We start from the raw sequence: 26,142 nt of genomic DNA, 5'->3' as shown, positions 1-26,142 counted from the left end.
GGCGTCAGCACTGCCCTAGCAGTGCCCATGGCATGTCCTGGCTGCAGCCCTGGCACTGCCACCCCCAGGACTGTGCCTGGCCCTGAGAGCACTCATGCCCTACAGCAACACCAGGGCCACCAGGGCAGTGGGGCAGGGCCACAGCAGCAGCACTGGCAACACCAAGTGCTGCTGCTGCTGGGCACAGCTGCTGGGCCAGCACTGATCTGCCCCCAGCTCTGCACATAGACATTGCTGCTGCAGCTCCAGAGAAGGCAACAAAAGGGCATCTCTGCAGAAAACTCTGCTGGGAGATCCCTTAGTTCATTTAAAGCACTGAGGGTGCAGCCCCTCATTTACACAGTCTGTGGCCACAGGGAATGTGGAGAGAAACAAAAGAAGAATCAGTGCAAACAGTGACAATTTTATAGACAATATTAATACTTAAAATGAAGGAAAAAATACCACCACAGCCAAACCAATCAGAAGTATTAAAGAATATTTTTATTTCAAATGATTTGCAGAAATTGGCCAGCAGTTTAATGTTTCTGAAAGTATCCAGTCATCAGTCTCCAGACTGCAGTCTTGAGCTCCTGGTTCCTCAGGCTGTAGATGAGGGGGTTCAGGGCTGGAGGCACCACCGAGTACAGAACTGACAGTGCCAGATCCAGGGATGGGGAGGACATGGAGGGGGGCTTCAAGTGAGCAATTGCTGCAGTGCTGAGGAATAGGGAGACCACGGCCAGGTGAGGGAGGCAGGTGGAAAAGGCTTTGTGCCGTCCCTGCTCTGAGGGGATCCTCAGCACAGCCCTGAAAATCTGCACATAGGAGAAAACCATGAACACAAAACAGCCAAATGCTAAAGAGATGGAAAACACAATTAGCCCAAATTCCCTGAGAATTGAGTGCGAACAGGTGAGCTTGAGGATCTGTGGGATTTCACAGAAGAACTGGTCCAGGGCATTGCCATGGCACAGGGGCAGGGAAAATGTATTGGCCGTGTGCATGAAAGCATTGAGAAAGCCACTGGCCCAGGCAGCTGCTGCCATGCTGGCACAAGCTCTGCTGCCCAGGAGGGTCCCGTAGTGCAGGGGTTTGCAGATGGACATGTAGCGGTCGTAGCACATGATGGTCAGGAGATAAAAATCTGTTGCTGAACAGAAAACAAAAAAAAAGACCTGTGTAGCACATTCTGTGTAGGAGATGTCCCTGGTGTCCCAGAGGGAATTGTGCATGGCTTTGGGGACAGTGGTGCAGATGGAGCCCAGGTCGCTGAGGGCCAGGTTGAGCAGGAAGAAGAACATGGGCGTGTGCAGGTGGTGGCCGCAGGCTACGGCGCTGATGATGAGGCCATTGCCCAGGAGGGCAGCCAGGGAGATGCCCAGCAAGAGGCAGAAGTGCAGGAGCTGCAGCTGCCGCGTGTCTGCCAATGCCAGCAGGAGGAAGTGCCTGATGGAGCTGCTGTTGCACATTTGCAATGTCTTGGCATTGAGATCTGTAAAAAAAGTAATCGTGCAATAGTTGTGTTTGGAAATGACTTTAAATATCTTAGCACAGACTGAGGGGCACTTTCTCCCCATTGCCTGCCCAGGGCTCTGCTGCCTGGAGCTGTCCCTGCCAGCAGCTGCTTCCCTGTGCCAAGGGCTGGGCCCTGACAGTGCTGCCAGAGCCAAGCCCAGCCCTGGGGGCTCAGCTCTGCCCTGCAGACCCCTCCCACCTCTGGCACTGCCCAGGGGCCTCTCTGGCTCTGCAGGCTCTGATGGCACCATCAGAGCAACCCTGAGGAGTCTGGAAAAGTGACACTGTTGCTGCCTGTAATGGGCCCTGTGCTGATTTCTCTCACTGCCTGGTTTATTGAGATCTGAGAGAATTTTTTTTCCCTCAACATTAACGGAGAGATGAATATCTGTGGCCAAAATCCAATTTTGGCAAACCAGAGCAGTAGAGCAAAAAAGCAGGATTTTCTCTTTTTATGCAGCCGCTGTCTCACTATGCTCCATGTATAAGCTACTTGGAAATGTTCTACTGTTAAATGTTACCCTAGAAGCAGCCCTGAACAATGCAACGTCCCCACCACACAAGGAGAACACTTCCAAGCATTAGCAGCTGTCTCCTCCCACCCAGATCTTGTTCCTCAGTGCTGGCAGCAGCTGCCAGGGCTGGCTGAGAGCTGTCCCTGGCAGGCAGCAGAGTCCCTGCCCCAGCACAGCGCCCTGGGCTGCAGGACCCTGCTCTGCAGGACAGCCCTGGGCACCCCTGGCTGCTCTGCACAAGACACAATCAGAGAATGTACTCACAGGGTCTGTAGGCATTGGGATGTTCCAGCTTTAGGACATGGCTCCAGGAGCTGCAGCTGCATTGTCCTGCAGCCAGAGGTTCCTGTGCCAAGGGCTGGCAGTGATTCTGCCCCAGGCACTTCTCAGCCCCTTCCCAGCCCTGACTGATTGAAGCTCTCTGTGCCTCTGTGCTGTGCCCGGGCTGGCTGCAGGCAGTGCCCTAGCCCTGCCGGGCTGGCAGAAGAGCTGCTCATCAAGAGAAATGTGCTTTTGAAGCTCTTCTTGGTTACCAGGAGCTGCCTCTGTGCCAGGAGCCCAGCCCAACTCAGCAGCACAGACACAGCACAATGACTTTAATGAGCCTCTTGGGCTTTGTGCTCAGGCCCTGAACATCAGTAACTGAGAAGGACCTGAAGAAACCTCTTCAGAACTCCAAATCAGAATCCAACTCCAAACTTTCTTGGACTTTTAATGGGTCCCACTGAGGGACACAACTGAGAAAGTGTCCCCAGGCCCCCGGCAGAGCAGAAAACTGGAGGCACTGATGGCAGCTGCGGACAAAGAGACAGCTGGGGCACAGCAGGGTCTGTGCCACCAAGGGCTGTGAGGAGACACCTTGTCCTGAGGCACTGGGGCCTCCTGGCACAGCCCCAGCCAGGTTGGGCACTGTCAGCCCCTTGTCCTGCCCTCAGCATCCCCCCCTAGCCCACATCCCTATGGCCTCAAGGATCTGCTGGAAGGAGTCCCTGCGGAGCCTTGCTCAGGAATGGCCCTGGGGGCTCCTTTATGCTCCCTGCAGGGATTGCAGGTTTTTCAAAGGACTTTGGGTTTGGCTTTTGCCTTGAATTTCTGAGAGTTTTTGTAATCATGGCCTCCAATTATCTGCTTTAATTAGTCCCTTGAGAGGCTTTGTCAATAACAACACTCAGTGGGGCTCATTACTACTTCAAGGTACTTCAGTTATTTTAAGCTACTTGGTGTTTCCCTTTTGATGGACTCTGTAAGAGGTTTGTGCAATCACAGCCCCAGTCATCTCCTTTAATGAGTCCCTTGAGAGCTTTGTCCTGACACTCAGTTGGGCCCATTAATGCCTTGAGATACTCAAGGTTTTTAAGGTACTTTATGGATTTAAGAATACTTTTAGGTACTTATAGAGGTGTTTCCTTCCCATACTGAGTCTCTGAGAGGTTTTTGTGCTATCCTGGCCTCCAATTCTCTCCTCCCGGGAGTCCATGATGATCCTGTGTTGAGTATCTTCCTCCTTTCTGTTTTACAACAAAGATGGAACTGAAAGAATTTTGTAAGATTTTCTAGAAGGATCCAAACAAACATGGGACAATTAACAATACAACAACAACTAAGATAATTAATAGCCCTGTTTTAGCTAGATATCATCCAACCCTTTAGTCCCTTGCATTGGAAGAGTTTATTGACCCAGTCTTTGTTTTCCACTTGAAGATTCTTGAACCCTTCCTTCAGTACCTGAATGCTCTTGTGGACTGACTCGCTGTGGCTGAAGAGGTTCATACAATACATCCCTCAGAGTCTACGCAGCCATGCTCATGTGCCCAGAGTAAAAACTCTATCACTGTTCTGCACGGTGGCATGTCTGATGGTCTCTATATCTAAAAGCAGGCCACTCAATGTGAGGGACATAGCATTGGTTTACTTAGTTATGTAAGGAACCCAAGATGGTCCAATTGTCCTAAAGCTTTAGCTGCAGCCACCCAAGGTAGTCCAAACTGGGGGTGCTACCATCCGATACCTGGATTAAAGCTTTCAAAGCCATCTCTTTGATATCATCCAATACTTCTCTGAGGATACCTGCTGTTTGATCATCTGGTAGGCTGTATTGTCCTTCTCCAGCTAGATGGTTGATTGTCAATTCCACCCTTGCCTCATTATTAGCATAGTCTGCTATTAATTGATTTAGTAAACACTTCCATCCCCCTTTCCCACAGGGTGTGTTCTGTAGGTGACAACAACATGGTCATGTTATATTTTAAATCACAGGGGGTTAACATATGTGCTGTAAACATGGCCCTCATTAGGCCATTAAATCAAGGTAAGTCCCTCCTATGGTCTTTAGCTGCCCTACACAGATCCTTGATTTCCTTGCAAGCCAATGGCTGATACCTGGGATTCTGCCCCCTTCTTTCATAACATACGGGGGCAACGAGGAGTTGTTGAGACTGTTTGCCAGTCTCCTTCCTTAACTGCTTCTTTCCGGATCCTTTCCTGGGGATCTTCTGGGGCTGAGGGGTGAGGTGGCTCTGGGGAATCCAAACTGTCTTCTGGGGATGAAGAGCAACTTGAAGCAGAAACATTTGGATTAGAAACACTGTGACTGTTGGGTTTAGTATCTTTGATCATGGGGTTATATTGTCGCCAGAGGGGGAGGCAAAGGGCACTGCCATTTTGTCAGGTGTTGGAAGGAAGGGCCTTGATTTAGGATGGCGGACTTCTGGGGTGGAGTTCTGGAGGCATGGCCCAGGGTGAAGGTGGAATGACTGACAGTGAGGCATGACCCACAGTTGTGGGGGTGGAGTCTGGAGGTTCATTCAGGGCGGAAGAGAAAGTTTTGGTAGCAGGAAGTGGAGGAGCCAAGATGGAGGGAGGATGGTCAGGCTCAGGGGCATCTGGAGAATTTTTAATGATCCGCCTCAGGATTGATTTTAACTTGTTCTTTGAAGATATTTGGTCATGATCTGTGAAAATTAACTTAAAGCATTGATATACACACCTTTCTACTTTGGACATCCGGCTGCCCATTTTTCTCTTTCTCTGCCTTACGTAGAACAGCCACTGGAACACCCTAAATCAGTTATGGGACATCGGTGTGTATTGTAAAAAGACAGTGACAAAATGGGCAATAATTGTCCTGTGTGTCCCCAAACCCACCTGCAATCCTATGCAGGTGAAACTGTCATTTTCCCTTGTGGATCCTGGCTGTCCTGGGGTGACGTTATGATGCTTTTATCCCCATTTATCTGTTCTATGCCTTTAAGACCGACTCTGAAGAGTGGAAGTTTTGTTTGGGGTTCCCTTATCAGGGACACAGAAATGAGCAGTACATAGGGCTGTTTTTCACTTCTTGCTTTCAGCTTGCTGCTTTGCTTGCTTGCTTTTCTGCTCTTGCTTTTGCTCTCGCTTTTGCTTCTGCTTATTAGCTAGTTTAGCTAAACAGTCCAAATTCCTTCCCGGACTGTTTCTCCTCTCCTGTTCCTGTGACCATCTGGAACCTGCTCCAGACTGGGACCCAGGAACACCGAAGGTTTGGCTGCAGCAGCTGCCCCAGCGCCGGAGGGACTGAGAACAGAGCGACCACCCCCGAAAGAGACTTTCTGATTTTGTCATCTTAGTCAGAGCGGTGTCATCTGGTATTGTTCATTTTGTGTGCTGGGGGGTGCTGTGCGTGTCAAATAAACAGGTTTTTTCCACCTCTCTCCAAGGAATTTTTTCCTGAACCGGTTGGGGGGAGGGGCCATGTGGGTTTTCCTTTCTGGAGGAGGGCCCTCCTTTGCAGACTCTTTAACAAATTTGCCCTAAACCAGCACACTGGCCAAGGTCCCTCAAAGAAATGATGAATCTGCCAGCCTGGCACAATCCAAAATCCTGGGGAGCACTGGCCTATCCATCAGCTAACCCCAGCTGACATGACTGAATGTCATGGTCCCTGTTTGGGTGCCAAATGTCTCCATGAGGGTGGCTGTGACAAACCTTTCTGGTTCCCCAACTTCAGGGCAAGCGTGGTGAAAATGAAAAGGAGCAGATGCAAAGGAAGATGAAACAGAAAAGCCTTATAAATATGATTGCCTGGCAAAAGACTTTGAAAATATGGAAACTGTCAGATTGAAATGAAAGCAAGCTTTGAGATACCAAGCCTTAGTTACTGAACAACTGGAAAACAATGGTATGGCCTGCTGAAGGTAATCCCCTTTTGATGAAACAACTCCCTCTGCTTGCAGACAGGTCCAAGGGTCAGAGCAGACCCTACTAGCTTGGCAGAAGGGGTCCAAAGAGTAGTTTTTAGGGTTTAAAATGTAACACAGTATGGTAATGTAATGATTCTTATAGGCTGTATGTAAATGCTATAAGATTTGTATCTTGCACTAGATTAGTTACTGAAAATTAGAATATGCAGCACAGAAGATTTATTGTATTGTAACGGGGACTCCCCTCCTCTTTTGGGCATCCATTTTGGGTGCCTCTTTCAAGCTCCTCTTTCGGGCCTGCTCCGAGCTGTGGCTGGCAGCTCCAAACAAGGCCCCTGCACCCACACCCTTTGCAATAAACCACAAGTTGAAAGACCTGGCCTCAGAGATCTCTCACCTCCGTCCGTCCCAACCGTCCTACCCACCAATGCTACAACAAGCAGGATCAATGGAGTTGCCCAAAAAGAACTTTAGTAATAGGGTGAAAAACAACAAACATGGAGAAGTCAAGCACAGGACGAGGGATGGGATTCAAAGACCTGAGAAAAAGGCAAAGCAACAATATATACACTTGAGGGTAGAACACTCTAGAACAATAATCCTGTAGGGGAAACAAGTAACCACTGGAGGATAAGAACTTGGACTACTTAGCATAACAACACTAAAGGCTTATGGGGGAACTCTCAAACTTACCCTAAGTTAAATGAATGATTCCCAGGGCTTGAAACTCATGCCCAGTTCTTTGGGATAAAATCCATCTGACTCTGAGTTACAGCTGGGCTAACTTCCACACCGCTGCTTTGCTCTGGTCCCTTGGGCCCAACAGAGCCACAATGATCTGCAATGTTTCCACAAGGCTCCACAGTGTCACAATAGTCCCTTGGATCCATGGTGCTCTGTAGTGTCACAATGGCCAAATGAAGGTTTCACAAGGCTCCCAAATGTCACATTGGTGTCCATAGGAAGGAAACCACTTAGCCCCATGTTTCAGAAGCTGATGAATGGCAACCACCAGAGGCCAAGGCAAGCCTGACCTGTCTGTTCTGGCAGGTTTGCTTGGAGCAACTCATGGATATTTGAAATTCTGAATGTGGAGTCCCAGTTTCAGACATTTGTGCCTGGAGAAGAGGGATGGGAGTTTTTTCCATAAAAAGAAAAGCGCGGAGCCCTTTCCAGTGTTTGGAGTATAAGTGAATGCTGTCCCTCAGGAGTCAAAGACCAGCCCGACTTGTCTGTCCTGGTAAATTTTGTCTGGGAGCAATCCTTTAATACACAAAAATTTGGAGGTGGAATCCTAATTTTGGCCATGGATGCCTGGAAAAAATGGACAGTTCTTTTCCATAAAAAGAAAAGCCCAGAGCCCCAGTGTTTCAGGGGCAGATGGGAGCAGCCTTCCACATTCCCAGGTCAGCCAGACCTGTCAGGTGATGCCTGGGAGGCCAAGGCAGCCACACCTATTTCATGTTCCCTTGGTGCCACAGGGCCCTGCAGTGTCACAATGGTTCTCTTGCTTCCATGAGGGTTTGCAGTGCCACAGTGGTTCTCTGCTTCCATGATGCCCTCAGGTGTCATAATGGCCCCTTGATTACACAAGTCCTTAAGGATCTTAATGGTCCCCATGGTTCCACAAAGCTCCACAGTGTCACAATGGTCTATTGGTTCCATGAAGCCTTGCTGTGTTCAATGGCCCCCCGCAAAGTTTCCACAACTTCCCATAGTGTCACAAAGGCCCTTCCCTCCATGAGGCCCCACAGTGTCACAAGGGTCTCCATGATTCCATGAGGCCTTGCAATGGCACAATGCTCCCCATGGATCCACAGTGCCTCGCAGGATCACAATGGACCTTTAGCTCCACAAGGCCCTGAAATGCAGCAATGGCCTCTTGGTTCCACAAAGCCCTGCTGCTTCACACTGGCCCCTTGGGACCATGTGGCTCAACAGAGCCACAAAGATATCTTTGGTTCCACAAGGCCCCACAGTGTCACAGTGGCCCCTTGGATCCATGGTACCCTGCAGGGTCAACATGTTCCCCTTGGTCCCACAAGTTCCTACAGTGTAACAGATTCCACAAGGGCCTGCAGTGTCACCATGGCCCATTGGTTCCACAATGCTCCGCAGTGTCACAATGGTCTCCATAGGAAGGAAACAAGTGAGCCCCAGTGGTGCAGGGGCAGATGAGAGGCAGTCACCAGAGGCCAAGTCTAGCCAGTCTTGACTGTACGGGCAGATTTTGTCTGGGAGTAACCCTTGCTTATAGAGAATTTTAGATGCAGAATCTCAATTTTGGCCATGGGTGCATAGACAAGAAAGACAGTTCTTTCCCATAGGAATAAAACCACAGAGCCCCAGTGCTTCATGGTCAGATGGGAAGTGGCCCTTGCCATGTCAAATTCAGTGGGACCTGTCAGACAGCACCCATGAGTCCAAACCAGGCAGACATGTTCCATGTTCCCTTGACTTCATGGATCCTAACACTGTCACAATGGTGTCCTTGATTCCATGAGGTCTGGCAATGTCACAATGGCTTCTTGGTTTCATGAGCCCCAACAGAGTCACAAGGGTCCATTGGCCCCATGCAGCCCCGCTGTGAAACAATGGCTCCTTGTTTCTATTTTAAATCAATCACAATCAAACCACAGTTCGATCACTGATCCTTGCTTCCATCGGCCCCCTGAGCTGCACAATGGTCTCCTTGATTCCCTGATGCCTGGATTCCACAGTCTCACCATCATTTCCTTGGACCTCCATTGTCACAACTAACCCATGGTTCCATGAGGTTCCGTAGTGTCATCGTGGTCACTGTCAGAGGCTGGATGAGATCAATGTCCCGAGACACCTTGGGATGCTCGGAATGCGTGTGTGGGGCCAGGGCTGGGTCAGGCCTTGGTTTGTGGTGGGACAGAGCCCTGCCCCCAGCCCTGGCCTGGCAGAGCTGTCAATCACACAGCAGGGGGTGATGTCAACCCAGCTCTGATTGGCCCAGCTGTCAATCAATCACACACTAGCAGCAGGTGCTACCCTGGCTCTGATTGGACAAGCAACTGGCAGTCCCACCCCAGGGGTGGGCCCATGAAGGCCCAGGGGGTTAAAAGCCAGAGCACGAGGCCCAGGGTCTGGATCCTGCTTTCTCCTTGGGTTCCTCTGTTAGTGATGCTGGAACCTGAGCTGTTGGTACCTATGTGTGTGTCTTTTTACAGATCTTCTGTCTTTCTGTTCTTCTCTAGTTCTTCTCCGTCAAATCCTACTTACCTGGAAAATTTTTGGGTAACTTCACATGTTAAGGGTTAATAGATTTTAGAATAAATGTGTGGGAATCCAAGGCACAGGGAATATTTCTGTCTGCTCTGAGGGGTCCTGACCCCCAGAGAAACACTGCCTTTCACCTTCGCCCACGGAGAGGACTTCCAGGAATTTGAGAACTATTAGAATTTTCCGAAGTGTGACATAGTTTAGAGGGTAGTATGCTATGTTCCTTGGGTGAGAAATTTAGGTTTTGGGGTTTTTAGTATGGTGTAGAAAGGCAGCAAGATGGAGGAATTGGGGTGTAGTCCCTGTCTTCTTCATCTGCTCCATTTTCTGCAGTGTTGGTGGCACAGGGTGATTGGTCAAGGAAAGCACAATGCAGACGTTATGTGGACAGTCAAGGGATGAGTTATGTGTAGATAAGTAGAAATAATACAGGTTTTAAGAGTTGATTGGATGAGACAACTTTAAAAGACCTTGAAACCGTACATTTTAGAGCCATTTTGAGGTGTTTGTTCCAGCATTCTGAGCCTCCTGTGGACAGCAATGCAAAACTTTAGATAAGATAATGTCGGAGGAAGGAGACCCAGACACCAATTGGTTCATCCAAGTCCAATTTATTGATCGAATATGGCGGGTTAAATATAGTTCTTAATAAGCTTCATACATATTGCAAAAGTTGAGCTCAGGATTGGTTAGTTACATATCAGCAACTACACCTACTTCTACATTCTTGTGCTTATTCTTCTGTTACATTCTGCAGATATTCAGGACTAATCTCACCTCCCTTTCCTCATGTTGCAGCAAGGCCATCCGGCATTCTTGCCTGTCAGCAGTCACTGAATCAGAGACTGCTGACCTCCCTTTTAAGCTTAACCAGCGGCATTAAGTCAGTATGGCCTTTCTCAGCTAACCAATTCTTAATAAATTTCTCCACATTTCCCCCGTTTTCTTCTTAAGCAAGGAGATTAGTTTGCATTTTTGCTATCATACGGCTAGCCATGTTTTGAATACAAGTAAAAATACAAGGCAAAATAAGCAAAAACATTAAGATCACACCCAGTAAGCCGATAGCATATGTCACAATGTTCCTTAGCCATGGTCCAAGCCCTAAGCCTTTAAGCCATTCGTCAATTCCTAAACCTTCTTCTTACAACACATTCCCTCAAATTCTTCACATCCATGTCCTTGTGCCAAGAGCAAAAAATCTACAGCAGCTCTATTTTGCAAAACAGCATGGTTAACACTCTGCACATCTGCAGTTAACATGTCTAGAATTTGGGATGTCTGGTTCAGCTCATTTCTTGTCCAGCACCCTAATTGTTTTGCTAAATTCATAGCCTTATTGGCAGATCCTCCTGGTAAGATAGTTGAAACTACTACTTGTCTGAATGTACCCCAAAACTTTGGATCTCCAATCTGGCTGCAGTCCAAGTCATGTATACTACGCTTTTTCCTGTTTGATGTTTGACTGAGCTGCATTAGCAAGGACACATTAGGGTGAAACAAGGACAATTTTCCCAAATAACAGGGTCCACCCTGTGGCTTAGCTGGTACACCATTCCACGCCCTGTCTCCACAAATTAGAAATATTCCTGTAGGTAATTTCATTGGTGCCGTGATGTTTGTGCCGTTACATTGACTGTAATACTGTGGAGAGAATTCACTCAAATTCAGAGATGAATCTAAGGTGGCCCATGTGTCTTTAGGTTGATTTAAATTCTGGGCATCTAAGGGTTTGAAACTAAACCATCCGCCAGCTGTGGTGTTAGGCATACTGGCATTTGCACTTCCAAAAAGATCCAATTCTTCAGGAGGAGAATGCAAGGAGGTGTTAAGTGATTGGATTAGTAAGCATTGGCGATAGCCATCACTGACCTGCAGTATACCCTTGTTGCACTGGCAATGTGATGTTTGACATGTTAGACATACATAAGGTTCGATTATTTATCAAACCGCAAAATTCTCCTGGAGACCACACCGGAAGTCCCACCAGGTATATTCGAAATGGGTTAGTAATTCCTCCAAGACTAAGACAAAGCGATGATTGATTAATTTGATTAGCAAGTGTTACCCATAGATTTTCTCTTGGCTGACTGAAATGTGTTATTCCTACTGCTTTAATCGCTACAGCGTTAAGCAGTATAATAAAAACAAACTTCATTTTTCTTTCCTTTTTGCCTGTTTTTTCTTCCTCCGCTGTCTTTTACCTGACTTGTTAGGCTGATTAAAATGGACCTGAGTCAGTCTTTGAATACACTGATCTAACTCCAAATCAGCATCCTTGCTTACAGGTATAGCATCAGGTAGGTTTAAAAGCAAATCAGCTTTACAGCGAGCTGCTATGATGCGTGAGGATGTAGTAATTTCAAGCTCTCTAAGTACTTGCTGTAATTTCCATCTAATATATGCTATAACCACTTGTTCTGCACTCTCAAAAAGCTCTAATCCTGCCCTTCCGGGCAGGCCAGTACTTTGTTCAAGAGATCTAAACCAGAAAGAATATCGAATCCACTTCCCAAAACAAGGGTGACACCATAAAATTCCTACTGTCCTCTGTGAATACCAGTAAACCTTATTGCAATCAGCACAATGCAAAGCTACCCAAGCATAGCACTTATTATTATCCTTTTTGCAAACATAACAAGGAAGTGTATATAGGAAAGGATCAGTATTAAAATTTATCTGTGTGATCCAATCCAACCAGTTCAATGGCGGTGGTTGCAAAGCCTCTTCAGCTTTCTTACTATATACAGCTACCAATTCAAGCTCCTTCTTTAATACAAAATGTACTTGCAAACTTAATTTTTGCAACTTTTCAATGCAGCAGTCTAGTGCTCTTTCAGGATCCCCTCTGAAGGACCCTACAATCGAACGTTGTGTTAAAGGTACTAATTTTCTACACCTTACAGAGACTATACGTGATTTACTTTGAACCTCAATTCTATTTACAACACATTGTACTTCCCATTGATAATAAGCAAGAATTTTTTGTTCAGGAGACTCATAAAGATTTAAAGCTACATATGCATTTAGCCCTGTTTGTCTCCTTAATTCATCTTGCCAGCTTTTACCCCACATGTGCTCATGCTTACAAATGTGACACCACAAATCCCATAATAATGATTGTTCTATCCAAAAAGTATTATCACAACCCCCACAACGTAGAGCAATCCAGGCAGCACAATGTGGATCATAACAGTCAAGGCAATGTTCCTTTGCTGGATTTGTTAAACGAAAAGTTGATAATGAGTCAATAAAACCAATCGGCTCCTGGGCCGTCCGATAGTGACGTGTCAGTGCTCTGTCCACCGCTTTCGAGTGTCCCTTCAACTATAACAGTAGTGGTCGTAGGACTAGAAACAGTTTCTTCCCCAGTAGCTCCTTGTCCTCCTCCGTGAGACAGTCCACCAGAGGCTGCATCAAAAACAGGTTTAGTCCACTTAGCAGGCACCCACAAAGGTCCTGTAGGTGAGGAAACACAAAGATATCCCCGACCCCAGTATAATACTTTTGCAGGTTTTTCCCATAATCCTGTAGTCGGGTTTTAATTTCCTGACCTGACCTCGGATGATGTTTAATTGCAGGAGGGGATATCGTCTTCCCCAAAAATACATAAATGATTGATCACATACAGAACCTTAGCTAAACATGATTGTGGGTCCTTTATATCTTGATGCTTTTCAATATACTGCTTAAGGGTACCATTTGCTCTTTCCACTATTGCCTATCCAGTAGGAGAGTGTGGAATACCTGTCACATGCTTAACAGACCACTGATTCAACAATTTCTGGACCCTAGCACTCACATAAGCTCAACCATTATCCGTTTTGATACTCTTTGGGACTCCCATAACAGCAAAACAACTTAACAGGTGCCTGATAACATGTGTAGCTTTTTCTCCTGCCTGAGCCGTAGCCCATATGTAATGACTATATGTATCTACAGTGACATGCACATACTTAACTTTACCAAATCTAGGTACCTGTGTAACATCCATTTGCCATTTTTCATTTATTTCCAAACCTCGAGAATTAACTCCAATGCCTAAACCTATTCCACCATTATGATAACTACATGTTGGACATGCTCTAACAATAGCCTTTAGCTTCTGATAAACTCAGCTCAAAATGTTTTGCAAGCCCTCTTGCATTTTGATGATATTTACTATGTGCTTCTCTGGCCAATGTATGCTTGTCAATAGGACAAGAGTTATCAATGGGTAAAGTAACCAATTTGCCTGCACGTTCATTGCCTTCTCCTAAACCTTCAGACCATTTATGACTCCCAATATGAATCACAGAATACACTGCATTTCTCTCTCGTAAAGCTTTCCTTAATTGTATCAATAACTCATACAATCGTTTATTATTCACTCCCTTAATTGCTGCTTCCTCTATTCGTCTGGCTACTCCAGCAACATACATAGAGTCTGTGACCACATTTAAAGGCTCCTGTAAGTTGGACACTGCCCATACTACTGCCAACAATTCCAAAGTTTGTAAACTATCTGCAGGATCTGCTGTAAGAAGTTGATGCTTCCATTGTCCTTTTTCTTGCCAGGTGACAGCAGCACGCCTTGATTTCTTTCCTGCATCTGTAAAAGCTGTAATAGCTCCTTCTATAGGGCGTTCTTCTCTCAATGGTCGGGTGATCCAGTTCCATTCTGTCATCCATTGCAAAACTTTAGGCACTAATTTGCTGGTTTCTACTTTAGCAGATGATGCTAATAATGCTTCCTGCAAGTTCTTTGAATTAATCAAGTACCAGTCCAAAGTCTCTTTCTCCATAGGCAATCTAATGGTAGCAAGTTCTCGACCATCCACTTCAATAATTCTGAGACGCCCTTTTTTGACTAACACAGCCAATTGTTCAATTTTTGAGAATATTGTTCTCTTATGTTGTAGTGATGGTGACAACCATTCCAGAACTCGTATCTCCCCCGTTTTCTCCTGTTGTTGAGAGAGAGCACCAAGCAAATGGCAAGGACTATTCCAAATAGTAAGGTCAATAGGGCAGTCGAGTTGTCGACGAGACACATATCCCTGTTGTACACAATTACTAATTTGTTGCAAGGCAAGGTGGTGCTCCTTTGTTAGGTGTACAGGAGTAGTAGGATCAATACCCTTTAACAAAGGCCGCAGGGTTTCTAATAAATGATTTGGTATTCCCACAATGGGCTTTAACCACTGTAAATCTCCCAGCAACTTCTGTGCATCATGCAAAGTTTTAATGTCCAATTGTAATTCCAATTTTTGAGGTATTCAATACACACTAACAAAAGTGGTGATCTACTTGCTAATGTAAATCCTCCTACTCCGGTGAGCATATTTGATGTTGGGAATAGAGGCCAATGTTGTGGCCATGCTTCTGGAGAAATAATACTGGTGTCTGCTCCTTTATCCAATAATCCATAAAGGGTTATGCTTTGATGTCCATGGGTAATTTCCACTTTTTGTTTTGGTCTATTTTGTAAATCCACAGTTAAAAGTGTAACACCAGTAGAGCCAAAACCCTTTTCATCCCGCGTTTGTCCAGTAAATGATGGTATACCAGATGTCATTTGTGATAGTGGTATTAATTGTGCAATGCGTTGTCCTTTTGTTATTTTAATAGGAGGATAAAGGGTGTAAACCATGATTTGTATTTCCCCTGTATAATCCACATCGATAACACCAGGCAATACAAATAATCCCAGCATAGTTATTGAAGAACGTCCTAATAACAATGCTCCACATTTTTGTTCATTCAAAATGAGAGGACCCTTTACTCCAGTTGGTATCCTCTCAGGCCGATTCGTCATTAATGTGACGTCTACTGCTGCTGATAAATCCAAATCGAGGCTCCCTGCTGTTGCGGTTGCAGACAGGAGGTGACAGTGATGTTACGGCAGCAGCTGATGTCTCCGATGTCACGGCGGCAACTTGTGTTTGGGCGCGTATGTCCCTCATTGCCGCATCAGTAACACTTGATGAATGGTCTCGAGCTCTGTGTGTCCACCAGTGAGCCGCTTCGGAGAGGAGCAAGAGCAGCTAACACCTGATTCTGAGTAGACTCTGCTTGCCTTTGTAACCCTAATCCTAATTCCTTTAAAGTTTCTACTATAAATGCCTGTGAAGCTGTTGGCATTAATGCCATTCGCTCTAAAGCTTCCTCAATAGTCCAATTTGCCCCTGAAGTAGCTAACACTCTTGCATTTGCTTAACAGGTTCACTTTTTACTCCAAACTGACTAACCGTAGAACGTAACTGGGCTAACAACTTCCAATCTAAGGGAGTATATTCCGCTATATTATGTGTAAGGTTCCCCTGTGCATCATACTGTGGTGTGTATGTAACCGGACATGCAAGATTAGAAGCTACTTCCACCGCCTCGCCATCCCCCATCTGCATTACTTCTTTTGCCACAGCAGCCCAAGCTTCCCTCCTTTGTTTAGCCATCTCCCCCCATAGGTCACTGTGTGCCCCCGGGATGGGATCTGACTCTTTAAGGGTGCTATGCTGCTGGCACTTCGGTACCGAGACCGAGTTCTCGCACGGGGAAGGCGGTGGAGCAGGAGCTGGCTCGCGCGGGGGAAGCGGCCCCCCCGCTGCTGGAGCTGACAGTGAAACCGGAGACGACTCGCGCGGGGGAAGTGGCCCCCCCCGTGGAGGCGGCCCGCTCGAGGGAAGCGGCGGAGGCAACGCTGGCGGCGGAGGCGAAGCTGGCTTGCTCCCACCCCCACCATCCGACCCGCCTGAAGCTGGCGGCGGAGGCAAAGCTGGCTTGCTCTTACCTCCACCATCCAACTCGCCTGAAGCTGGCGGCGGAGGCGAAGCTGGCTTGCTCCCACCCCCACCATCCAACTCGCCCTCCCCCTCTGACAGGAAGGGTGCAGATGGTTCCACTGTATCTAAGGGAAAATTTTCCACACCATTTTGCTGGGGACCCTTAGGCATAAGTATCTGAGTTACAGAAGGTGCTAAGGGATCATCCTCACGACCATACCCTATATTCCTCTTATGAGCTTCTGTCGCCCTTTCTGCTGCCTTTCTCTCAGAGACCTGCTGAAGTAACGTATTATACACAACCCGCCATAACTTGCCAAATGTCTTTGCTGACTTATCATCATCTAACACTGTATCCCACAGGATATCCCCAAACCTTTTCCACTCTACTATCTCATGAACTGTATATGAATTAGCAAAAATTGCTTTAGAATAACCATAAGCTAATAACCCTGGTAATTCCTTTTTTAAATCTATCCCTTTTACTCCTCGTCTTTCTAAATATGAGGAGAAGGAATCGTATGTCGCTTGCCTATCCATACCTATATATCACCGCGCGCTGTTGCAGCCCTTCCAGGCTCCTGCGACACGTAGAGACTTGAGATACCTTTTGTAATCCTCAAGGGGGCTTTTAAAATCCGGCACCGTCCCGGCTGCAAGGACTCTCACCCAACTTCCCCGACCGTGGCGAATTTATAATCCAAGAGAGCAAACGTTCAGAATGCTGCCTTTGCCCGCATTCTCCACCATTTGTCGGGAGAAGGAGACCCAGACACCAGTTGGTTCATCCAAGTCCCATTTATTGATCGAATATGGCGGGTTAAATATAGTTCTTAATAAGCTTCATACATATTGCAAAAGTTGAGCTCAGGATTGGTTAGTTACATATCAGCAACTACACCTACTTCTACATTCTTGTGCTTATTCTTCTGTTACATTCTGCAGATATTCAGGACTAATCTCACCTCCCTTTCCTCATGTTGCAGCAAGGCCATCCGGCATTCTTGCCTGTCAGCAGTCACTGAATCAGAGACTGCTGACCTCCCTTTTAAGCTTAACCAGCGGCATTAAGTCAGTATGGCCTTTCTCAGCTAACCAATTCTTAATAAATTTCTCCACAAGATAACAATAAACAAGAAGCTGAAGACTGAAAAAGTCCCATGCACTTCCTTTTAGCTGGCACAGAACTGCTACAGGAGGGTTTCCCACATCGAGAGAGCCCCCAGAAAGGCCCAACAAAAAACAATCATCAATACCTGGTGCCCTGACAATGTTTGAAATAAGTAGGCTTTTTTCCATAAAGTTGTTTACTGAAGGGTGTTGTCTTAATTAGCCATTCATGTGAAATGTGTTGATTAAATGACCAATGAGGTCCACCTGAAGCAAACCAAGATGTAAAAGTCGATGTTTGAATAAATGGGTAGGTTTTAGCCCTTAGCCTTGTGATGTGAGTCTGTGTCATCTCTGACTAAGTGGTGATATTTGGGGATCAGTGGGGGCTACTGGGGATCCTTTCTGCACTTCATGACCCAACAGGAGCTTCTCTAATATTAAACTTTGCCTGAAGCTCCCACTGTGCCCATGACAGGAACCCCTGTGAGTGTCTGGGACATCCCGGCTCTTTGGAAGCCTGGGGACTCCTGGGATGTCACCGTGGAGCCCCCGTGAGTGCCTGTGACAGATCGGTGCCTTTGCGGCCCAAGGTCCCCTGGGATGTCACCATGGCTGTGATTGCCTCTGACCACAGGGCTCTTTGCCATCCCCAGAAAGCCCTGGGAGGTCTCCATGGAGCCCCTGTCTGTGCCTGTGACATTCCATCTCTGGAACAGCCTGGAGACTCCTGGAAAGTCCCCATGGAACACCTCAGAAGGCCTGTGACAAATTTGATCCTTAGCAGGAAAATATCAGCAGGACCCTGTTGCTATGGTCCGTTTCCATGGCAACCACCACCAGCCTCCTGTTGCTATGGTCAGTTTCCATGGCAACCATCCCCAGCCCCCTTGCCATGCTCAGTCCCTTGGCAGCTCCATGGAGACCCCATGCCAGGGGTGGTTGCCATGGACACCAGCTCAGGCCTGCAGCCAGAGCCCGTTGCCATGGCAACCACTGGCAGCCCCATCCCCAGGCTCATGGGATCCCAGAACCACAGAATTGGCTGAGCTGGGAGGGACCCATCAGGATCCTCCAGTCCAACTGCTGGCCCGGCACAGGACACCCCAACAATGCCAGCCTGGGCCTGGCAGCGCTGTCCAAACGCTACTGGAGCTCCGAGAGCCCTGGAGCTGGGACTCTTCCCTGGGGAGCCTGGGCAGGACCCCAGCAGCCTCTGGGCAAAAACCTTCTCCTGACATCCAACCTGAGCCTGCCCCGACTCAGCTGCAGCCGTTCCCTCCACTCCTGTCCCTGGGCACCAGAGGGAAGAGGTTCCCACAGCCCCAGAAAGGGACCCGCTCCCAAGGCTGTTGCCATGGCCACAAGGGCTGGGACCAGCTGGGATGCTCGGTTTCCATGGGCCGGGGTTCAGGAATGGGATTCCCCAATTTCCTGCTCTTGCTAAAACCGCGCTGCCCTCGCTGCCCTCCCGCCTCCCATGGAAAGCACAAAAGGCAAAGATCCTAAGCTGGGATAAAAACCATTTATTGGGAACAGCAATGAGATAAGGAACAAACAGGAACAAAAACAATATTGATAACAGAAGGGATAAGTAAAACTATTTGCAGAGAAAACTAAAACATCAACAATTGGCTCTTCATGGCAATGTATTTCCTCCTGTCTGCAAAGGACACCCTTCTCCCTGGGGTGAGAAAGAGTCCCTTTCCTGCCCCTGGCAATGACCTGAGGTAGGAGTGAATGTAATGACACAGCCATGGCCAGACACTCATGTTCTTCCATCCCACATCATGTCATTGGCAGGGGCAGGAAAAGGGACAGGTGTCTTCCTAGCATGGATCACAGGGAACATGGATCACCAGGGCTCTTTCCAATATGGGTCCTCCAATGAGGGATGAAGCCGGAGCTGGGCATGAAGCTCTTCTGCTGTTGGGGCACTGATAGAACATCCCTTACTGGTGCTTCCATTGGTGGCTGGTCAAGTCAGAGCTCTGGGTGAAACTCATCCCACACTGGGGACACTCGAAGGGCCTCTTCCCTGTGTGGATGCGCTGGTGCCTGATGAGGGTGAACTTATGCTTGAATCCCTTCCCACAGTCAGGGCAGCGGAAGGGCCTCCCCTCTGTGTGAATCCGCTCATGCAGACGGAGATTTGAGCTGGTCTGAAACCTCTTCCCACACGTGGGGCACTCGCAGGGCCTCTCCCCAGTGTGGATGCGCAGGTGGATGATGAGGTGGGACTTGCACTTGAAGCCCTTCCCACAGTCAGGGCAGCAGAAAGGCCTCTCCCCAGTGTGAATGAGCTGGTGCCTGAGGAGATCGGAGCTGGTCTGAAGGCTCTTCTGGCACTCGGGACACTCGTAGGGCCTCTCCCCAGTGTGGATGCGTTGGTGGGTCACAAGGGTGGACCTGTAACTGAAGCCCTTCCCACATTCCCCACACTCGTAGGCCCATTCCCTGGTGTGGATCATCTGGTGGCTGATCAGGCTGCTGCTCTGCCTGAAGCTCTTCCCACACTCTGAGCACTTGTGGGGCTTCTCCCGATCATGAAGCTGCTCACGAACCACAGTCTCTGTGCTCTGGCTGAAGCTCTGTTCACCTTCCTGACTCAGGGTGGGTCTTTCCTCCTCAGAGCACCCTGGGCTGGGTTTTGAGCCCCTCTTCCTGTGGAATCTCTGGGGATTATCCTCCCCATTGAATTCCTGTGTCATGGAGCTGCTCAAAATGGCCTCTTCCACGAGGTTCTTCTGTGGGGATTTGTCCTTGCTGGTCTCCATCCTCAGCTCCTTCTCTGGGGGAGGAAGCACAAGGAGAAGATGGGATTTGCCCCCATGCCAGAGGGAAAGGGAAGGAGATCCCCTCAGTGCATCCCCGGAAGGATGGCTTTGGCAGCAGGGTTGTCCTGCAGCCAGGGGCCGTGCTGGGCTGGGAGATGGAGCAGGAGAGAGGGGGAAAGGGGCACTGACTTCCTCCTCACCTGCCTGGGTGTCCTGGGGCATCTTCCTTGTCCTTGCAGTCTCTCCCTCCATCTGGCTAAGTTTTAGGAATGGGAAATTCTGTTTTGGGAAGAAAACAAGAAATAAGCACACTAAATTTTGTACTGGATTGAAGGCAAACCAGGGGGAGAGTCTAAGTCAGAATTCCAATTAAAAAAAAAAATTAGGATCAAGGCAATGATACAGAAACACTGCCTTAAACTGACAGAGTCAGGATATAACCTGACACCCTGTTGGTCAGGGTGGTGGCTGCAGTCCCATTAAATGGTGGCTGCAGTCCTGTTGGAGTGATCAACGTGATTCTGTCCAAGAAGTGATGCTGTAGAAGGGTCTGGTCTTCCTCTGAAGGTCCACTGGTGGTTATGGAGCTCTTGTCCTCTGGGAACCCAGTAGGCAAGGTGCTGCTGGTGTTGCCAGCCTCATCTTATATCCAGGTAGGAATTCTTGGATCCTCCCCCTGGGCGGAGCACCCCACAATGAGATGATGGAATTTTATCAGTCCTGCAGTGACACTCAATGGCCCATTAGCAGAAGATGTCTCCCCTGGAGGGCGTTATCAGGGGTGAGTCATGGAAGAGATAAAGAACACTGCCCCACCTGCTTATAGCAGTTGATGAAGATGGGGATTGAAAACATGCATTTGGTTACATCTTGCATTGCAACCTGAAGCAGTGGGGTAATCCCTGCTCGGGGGGTGAACACCACCCCCCTTATCCAAACTGGCTCAGGTGTAAAACCCCCACCCCGGGAAGGGCACACACACAGGGGACAATGTCACACTTGGCCCTGCTCCATGTGAGGTCTCTGTCCCTTGTCACTCCCTTACTCTTCCCCCTTTTCTCTTTCTTTCCAACTCTCTCTCTACCTCACATTTACTGTTCAATAAAATCCACCTTGGATTTGGTCTTGTTAGTCTTAATTGGGGCAGAGGAATTTCTCCAACAATTTTCTTAAGCAGATTGCGACATTATTTTGCCATAGTGTGTTCAGGGCACCGTTGTCTGACCCCAAGTGCCTTTGACAACAGCATGGTTCCCTCCTCTGAGGAGGTTATGGTTCTCTCTGGAGGAACTCTTGGAAACTTGGACACAGCTTCCTCTGAGCACCTTATGGGAGAACTGATGAGGAAAATGGCTGTTAGAGGTGGCCAGTGAAAAAGAAAATATTTTGTTGTCCTTCCTTGAAAAGTTTGTTAAAATCACTGGAGGAAAGGGAGCAAATGCTACCAGCCAGACTGACAAGGTTCATTCACCCCACGATGAGGAACACAAGACTGTGGAAAGTCCCACAAGAACCCCCACTCAAGTAGCTAAATTCCAGGATAACTTCTGAATTCACAGGCTTGGGTGGGGGCTTTGCCAAATGTGAGAATCATTTTTCTCTTCATCCCTGTCAGCTTTGTGACAGCTACACAGAGCTTTCCCTTCCTTTTCATAATCTGTATTGGGCCGAATTTCTACTTTGCTCTTATTGGAACCTACCAGCAGCTGAGCTGGAGCTGTTCAGGAACTGATCAAACTTGGAATTGCTACAAAATTGCTTTTATTTTTGGTTTATTCATGTTTGCAATTTATTTGTGTTTTCATCACATACGACTTGTGGGAAAAACAAGTATTCATCAAAGCGATTTATGCAGAGTCAGGTTTGATTTCTGCCAAGTTTATTTTGTCAAGTGCCCAGAGGAATCTCCCATCCTGTCTGCTGCTGCTCCCACAGGGATGTGAGGGTTGATCGCAGAGCCCCAGGGGTTACAGTCAGGGCTGCCCTCAGGGAATGCTCACCTGGTATTGAGGGGCAGCATGGGAGCACCTGGATCTTGGAGCACCCAGCCGCCCCTCATGTTTGGATGTGCCTGAGGAGGGCTGGGATGATGCCAGGGACATTCTGCAGTGACATCCCCTCTGTCCCGCTCTGGGTGAGCTCAGTCCCAAACCTGACCCTCATCCTGGTCTCAATCTCACTCCATGTTTAGACACACTCACAGTTCTGTATTTAATTTCATCCCAGTGCCAGACTTGTCTAGCCCCAGACCCAATCCCAACCCCAGCCCTAAAGCCAATCCCATGCGTAGCCTTAACCCCAATCCCAGCTCTAATCCAAATCTCTGCCCCAACTCCAACCCCAGCCCCAATTCTAGCCCCTTCCTAAATCCTCAGCCCCAAACCAAATCCCAGGTTCAGCCCTTCTGGGGCTTTGGGGGTGTCTCTGTCCCTGTGACCCCGATGATGTTTGGGTAGGGTCACACCAGTGCTGAGAGGGAGAGAGACTGCTGTGACCTCCCCAGGTGTGAGAAGGTGGGAGAGCCCCCCCAGCCCTGAGCACCCTCAGCGGTGAGAGGGACACAGAGCCCCTGGTCCCCAGCCCTGCACAGGCATTGCCTGGGGCCAGAGGGATGGAGACCCCCCAAGTATCCCCCAGGGTGAAGGGACAGAGAGCTCCAAGCATTCCCTGGGCTGAGAGGGACAGAGACTGCCCCGAGAACCCTTTTCAAGGAAGGACAACAAAATATTTTCTTTTTCACTGGTCAGTCAGAACAGCCATTTTCTTCATCATTTCTCCCATAAGTTCCCCAGGAGGAAGGAGGGACTGTTTCCAAGTCCTTCCAAGTTTCCAAGAGTTCTTCCAGAAAGAACCACAACCTCCTCAGAGAAGGGAACCATGCTGTTGTCAAAGGCACTTGGAGTCAGAGAACAGTGCCTAAACTCACTGTGCCAAAACAATGTCACAATCTGGTTAAGAAAATTGTTACAGAGATTCCTCTGCCCCAATTAAGGTGCTAACGAGACCAAATCCAAAATGGATTTTATTGAACAGTAAATGTGAGGTAGAGAGAAAGATGGAAAGAAAGACAGAAGGGGGAGAGAGCAAGGGACAGAGACCTCCTCTGGAGGGAGCCAAGTGTGACATTGTCCCCTGTGTGTGTGCCCTTCCCAGGGTGGGGGTTTTACACCTGAGCCTGTTTGGGTAAGGGGAGGGTTATTCACCCCCTGAGCAGGGGTTACCCCACTGTTTCAGGTTGCCATGCAAGATGTAACCAAATGCATGTTTTCAATCCCCATCTTCATCAACTGCTATAAAAAGGCAGGGTAGTGTTCTTTATCTCTTCCATGACTCATCCCTGATAACGCCCTCCAGGGGAGACATCTTCTGCTAATGGGCCATTGAGTGTCACTGCAGGACTGATAAAATTCCATCATCTCATTGTGGGGTGCTCCGCCCAGGGGGAGGATCCAAGAATTCCTACCTGGATATAAGATGAGGCTGGCAACACCAGCAGCACCTTGCCTACTGGGTTCCCAGAGGACAAGAGCTCCATAACCACCAGTGGACCTTCAGAGGAAGACCAGACCCTTCTACAGCATCACTTCTTGGACAGAATCACGTTGATCACTCCAACAGGACTGCAGCCACCATTTAATGGGACTGCAGCCACCACCCTGACCAACAGGGTGTCAGGTTATATCCTGACTCTGTCAGTTTAAGGCAGTGTTTCTGTATCATTGCCCTGATCTAAATTTTCTTCTTAAATTGTAACTCTGACTTAGACTCTCCCCCAAGTTTACCTTCAAACCAGAACTAAAGACAATGTGCGCACCCTTTGTTTTCTTCCCAGAACCGGATTTCCCATTCCCAAACCTTGATTGGATGGAGGAGGAGGCTGAGAGGAAGAGGAAGGAGCCTTGGGATACCCAGGCAGGTGAGGAGGAAGTCAGTGCCCCTTTCCCCCTCTCTCCTGCTCCATCTCCCAGCCCAGCACAGATCCCGGAACAAAAGACAATGTGCACACCCTTTGTTTTCTTCCCAGAACAGGATTTCCCATTCCCAAACCTTGATTGGATGGAGGAGGAGGCTGAGAGGAAGAGGAAGGAGCCTTGGGATACCCAGGCAGGTGAGGAGGAAGTCAGTGCCCCTTTCCCCCTCTCTCCTGCTCCATCTCCCAGCCCAGCACAGATCCCGGAACAAAAGACAATGTGCACACCCTTTGTTTTCTTCCCAGAACAGGATTTCCCATTCCCAAACCTTGATTGGATGGAGGAGGAGGCTGAGAGGAAGAGGAAGGAGCCTTGGGATACCCAGGCAGGTGAGGAGGAAGTCAGTGCCCCTTTCTCCCTCTCTCCTGCTCCATCTCCCAGCCCAGCGCAGCCCGCGGCTGCAGGACAACCTTGGTGCCAAGACCGTCCTGCCGGGGATGCACTGGGGGAATCTCCTTCCCCTTCCTTCTGGAATGGAGGCAAATCCCATCTTCTCCTTGCCCTTCCTTCCCCAAACAAAAAGCTGATGATGGAGACCAGGGAGGAAAAATCTCCTTGGCAGAACCTCATGGAAGAGGCTGTTTTGAGTGACTCCATAGTGCAGAATTCTAATGGGGAGGAAAATCCCCAGAGATCTTGCAGGAAGAGGGGCTCCAAACCCTGCCCAGACTGCTCTGAGGAGGAAAGACTTACCCAGAGCCAGGAAGGTGGACAGAGCTTCAGCAAGTTCTTGGAGCTGATGGCCCAGGAGCAGCTTCATGATGGGGAGAAGCCTCACAAGTGCTTGGAGTGTGGGAAGAGCTTCCAGCAGAGCAGCACCCTGATCTGCCACCAGATGATCCACACCGGGGAATGGCCCTACGAGTGTGGAGAATGTGGGAAGGGCTTCAGCTACAGATCCAACCTTGTGACCCACCAACGCATCCACACTGGGGAGAGGCCCGACAAGTGTCCTGAGTGTGGGAAGAGGTTTTGGACCAGCTACCATCTCCTCCTGCACCAGCGGATTCACACCAAGGAGAGGCCTTTCCTCTGCCCTTACTGTGGGAAGGGCTTCAAGCAAAAGTCCAACCTCATCAGACATCGGCGCATCCACACTGGGGAGAGGCCCTACAAGTGTCCCCAGTGTGGGAAGAGCTTCGCCCGGAGCTCTCACTTGACCAGTCACCAAAGGAGGCACTGGTAAAGTAATCTCTGCCAATGCCCCAAGTGCAGGATGAGCTTCGTGCACTGCTCCAGCTTCAACCCCCATGGAGGACCCATGTTAAGCAGAGCCCTGGTGATCCATATTCCCCATGATCCAGTCTGGGGAAACACTTGTACCTTTTCCTGCCCCTGCCAATGGACATGATGTGGCTCTGAAAAAAACACATGAGGGTCGTGGCATGACCATGTCATCATATTCTCTCCCACCTCAGGAAATTGCCTGGGGCAGGAAAGGGACTCTCTCTCTCTCTCTCTCTCTCTCTCCTGAGAAGATGGGTGTCCTTTCCAGGCAGTGGAAAATTGTGTCCAGGAAGAGACAGTCAGTTATGTTGTAGTTTTCCCTTTATTTTATCCCTTCTGTTACCAGTATTATTTCTGTTCTTGTTTGTTCCTTATCTTGCTGCTGTTCCCAATAAATTGTTCTTATCCCAGCCTGGGACCTTTGCCTTTTGTGCTTTCCATTGGGGGTGGGAGGGCAGCGAGGGCAGCGTGGTTTTAGCAGGAGCAGGAACATGGGGTATCCCATTCCTGAACCCCGGCCCATGGAAACCGAGCATCCCAGCTGGTCCAAGCCCTGGTGGCCATGGCAACAGCCTTGGGAGCGGGTCCCTGGCTGGGGCTGTGGGAACCTCTTCCCTCTGGTGCCCAGGGACAGGAGTGGAGGGAACGGCTGCAGCTGAGTCGGGGCAGGCTCAGGTTGGATGTCAGGAAAAGGTTTTTGCCCAGAGGCTGCTGGGGCCCTGCCCAGGCTCCCCAGGGAAGGGTCCCAGCTCCAGGGCTCTCTGAGCTCCAGCAGTGTTTGGACAGTGCTGCCAGGCCCAGGCTGGCATTGTTGGGGTGTCCTGTGCAGGGCCAGCAGTTGGAGTGGAGGATCCTGA

At 48.7% G+C, this 26,142-nt stretch overlaps 1 protein-coding gene across 1 annotated transcript; it reads right to left on the bottom strand.

Moving 5' to 3' along the window:
• Positions 1-518: 518 nt before the first annotated feature.
• LOC128947402 (olfactory receptor 14J1-like) lies at positions 519-1,451 on the bottom strand. The gene has a single exon (XM_054291661.1). The coding sequence runs from the start codon at positions 1,449-1,451 to the stop codon at positions 519-521; it is 933 nt and encodes a 310-aa protein (XP_054147636.1).
• Positions 1,452-26,142: the final 24,691 nt, after the last annotated feature.

Source organism: Melozone crissalis, unplaced genomic scaffold, assembly GCF_028551555.1.
Source record: "Melozone crissalis strain CALT ecotype California unplaced genomic scaffold, PUWL_Pcris_2 ptg000103l_1, whole genome shotgun sequence".
NCBI lineage: Eukaryota > Metazoa > Chordata > Aves > Passeriformes > Passerellidae > Melozone > Melozone crissalis.
Note: the sequence above shows the minus strand (reverse complement) of the source record. Positions and strands in the feature narration are given on the sequence as shown.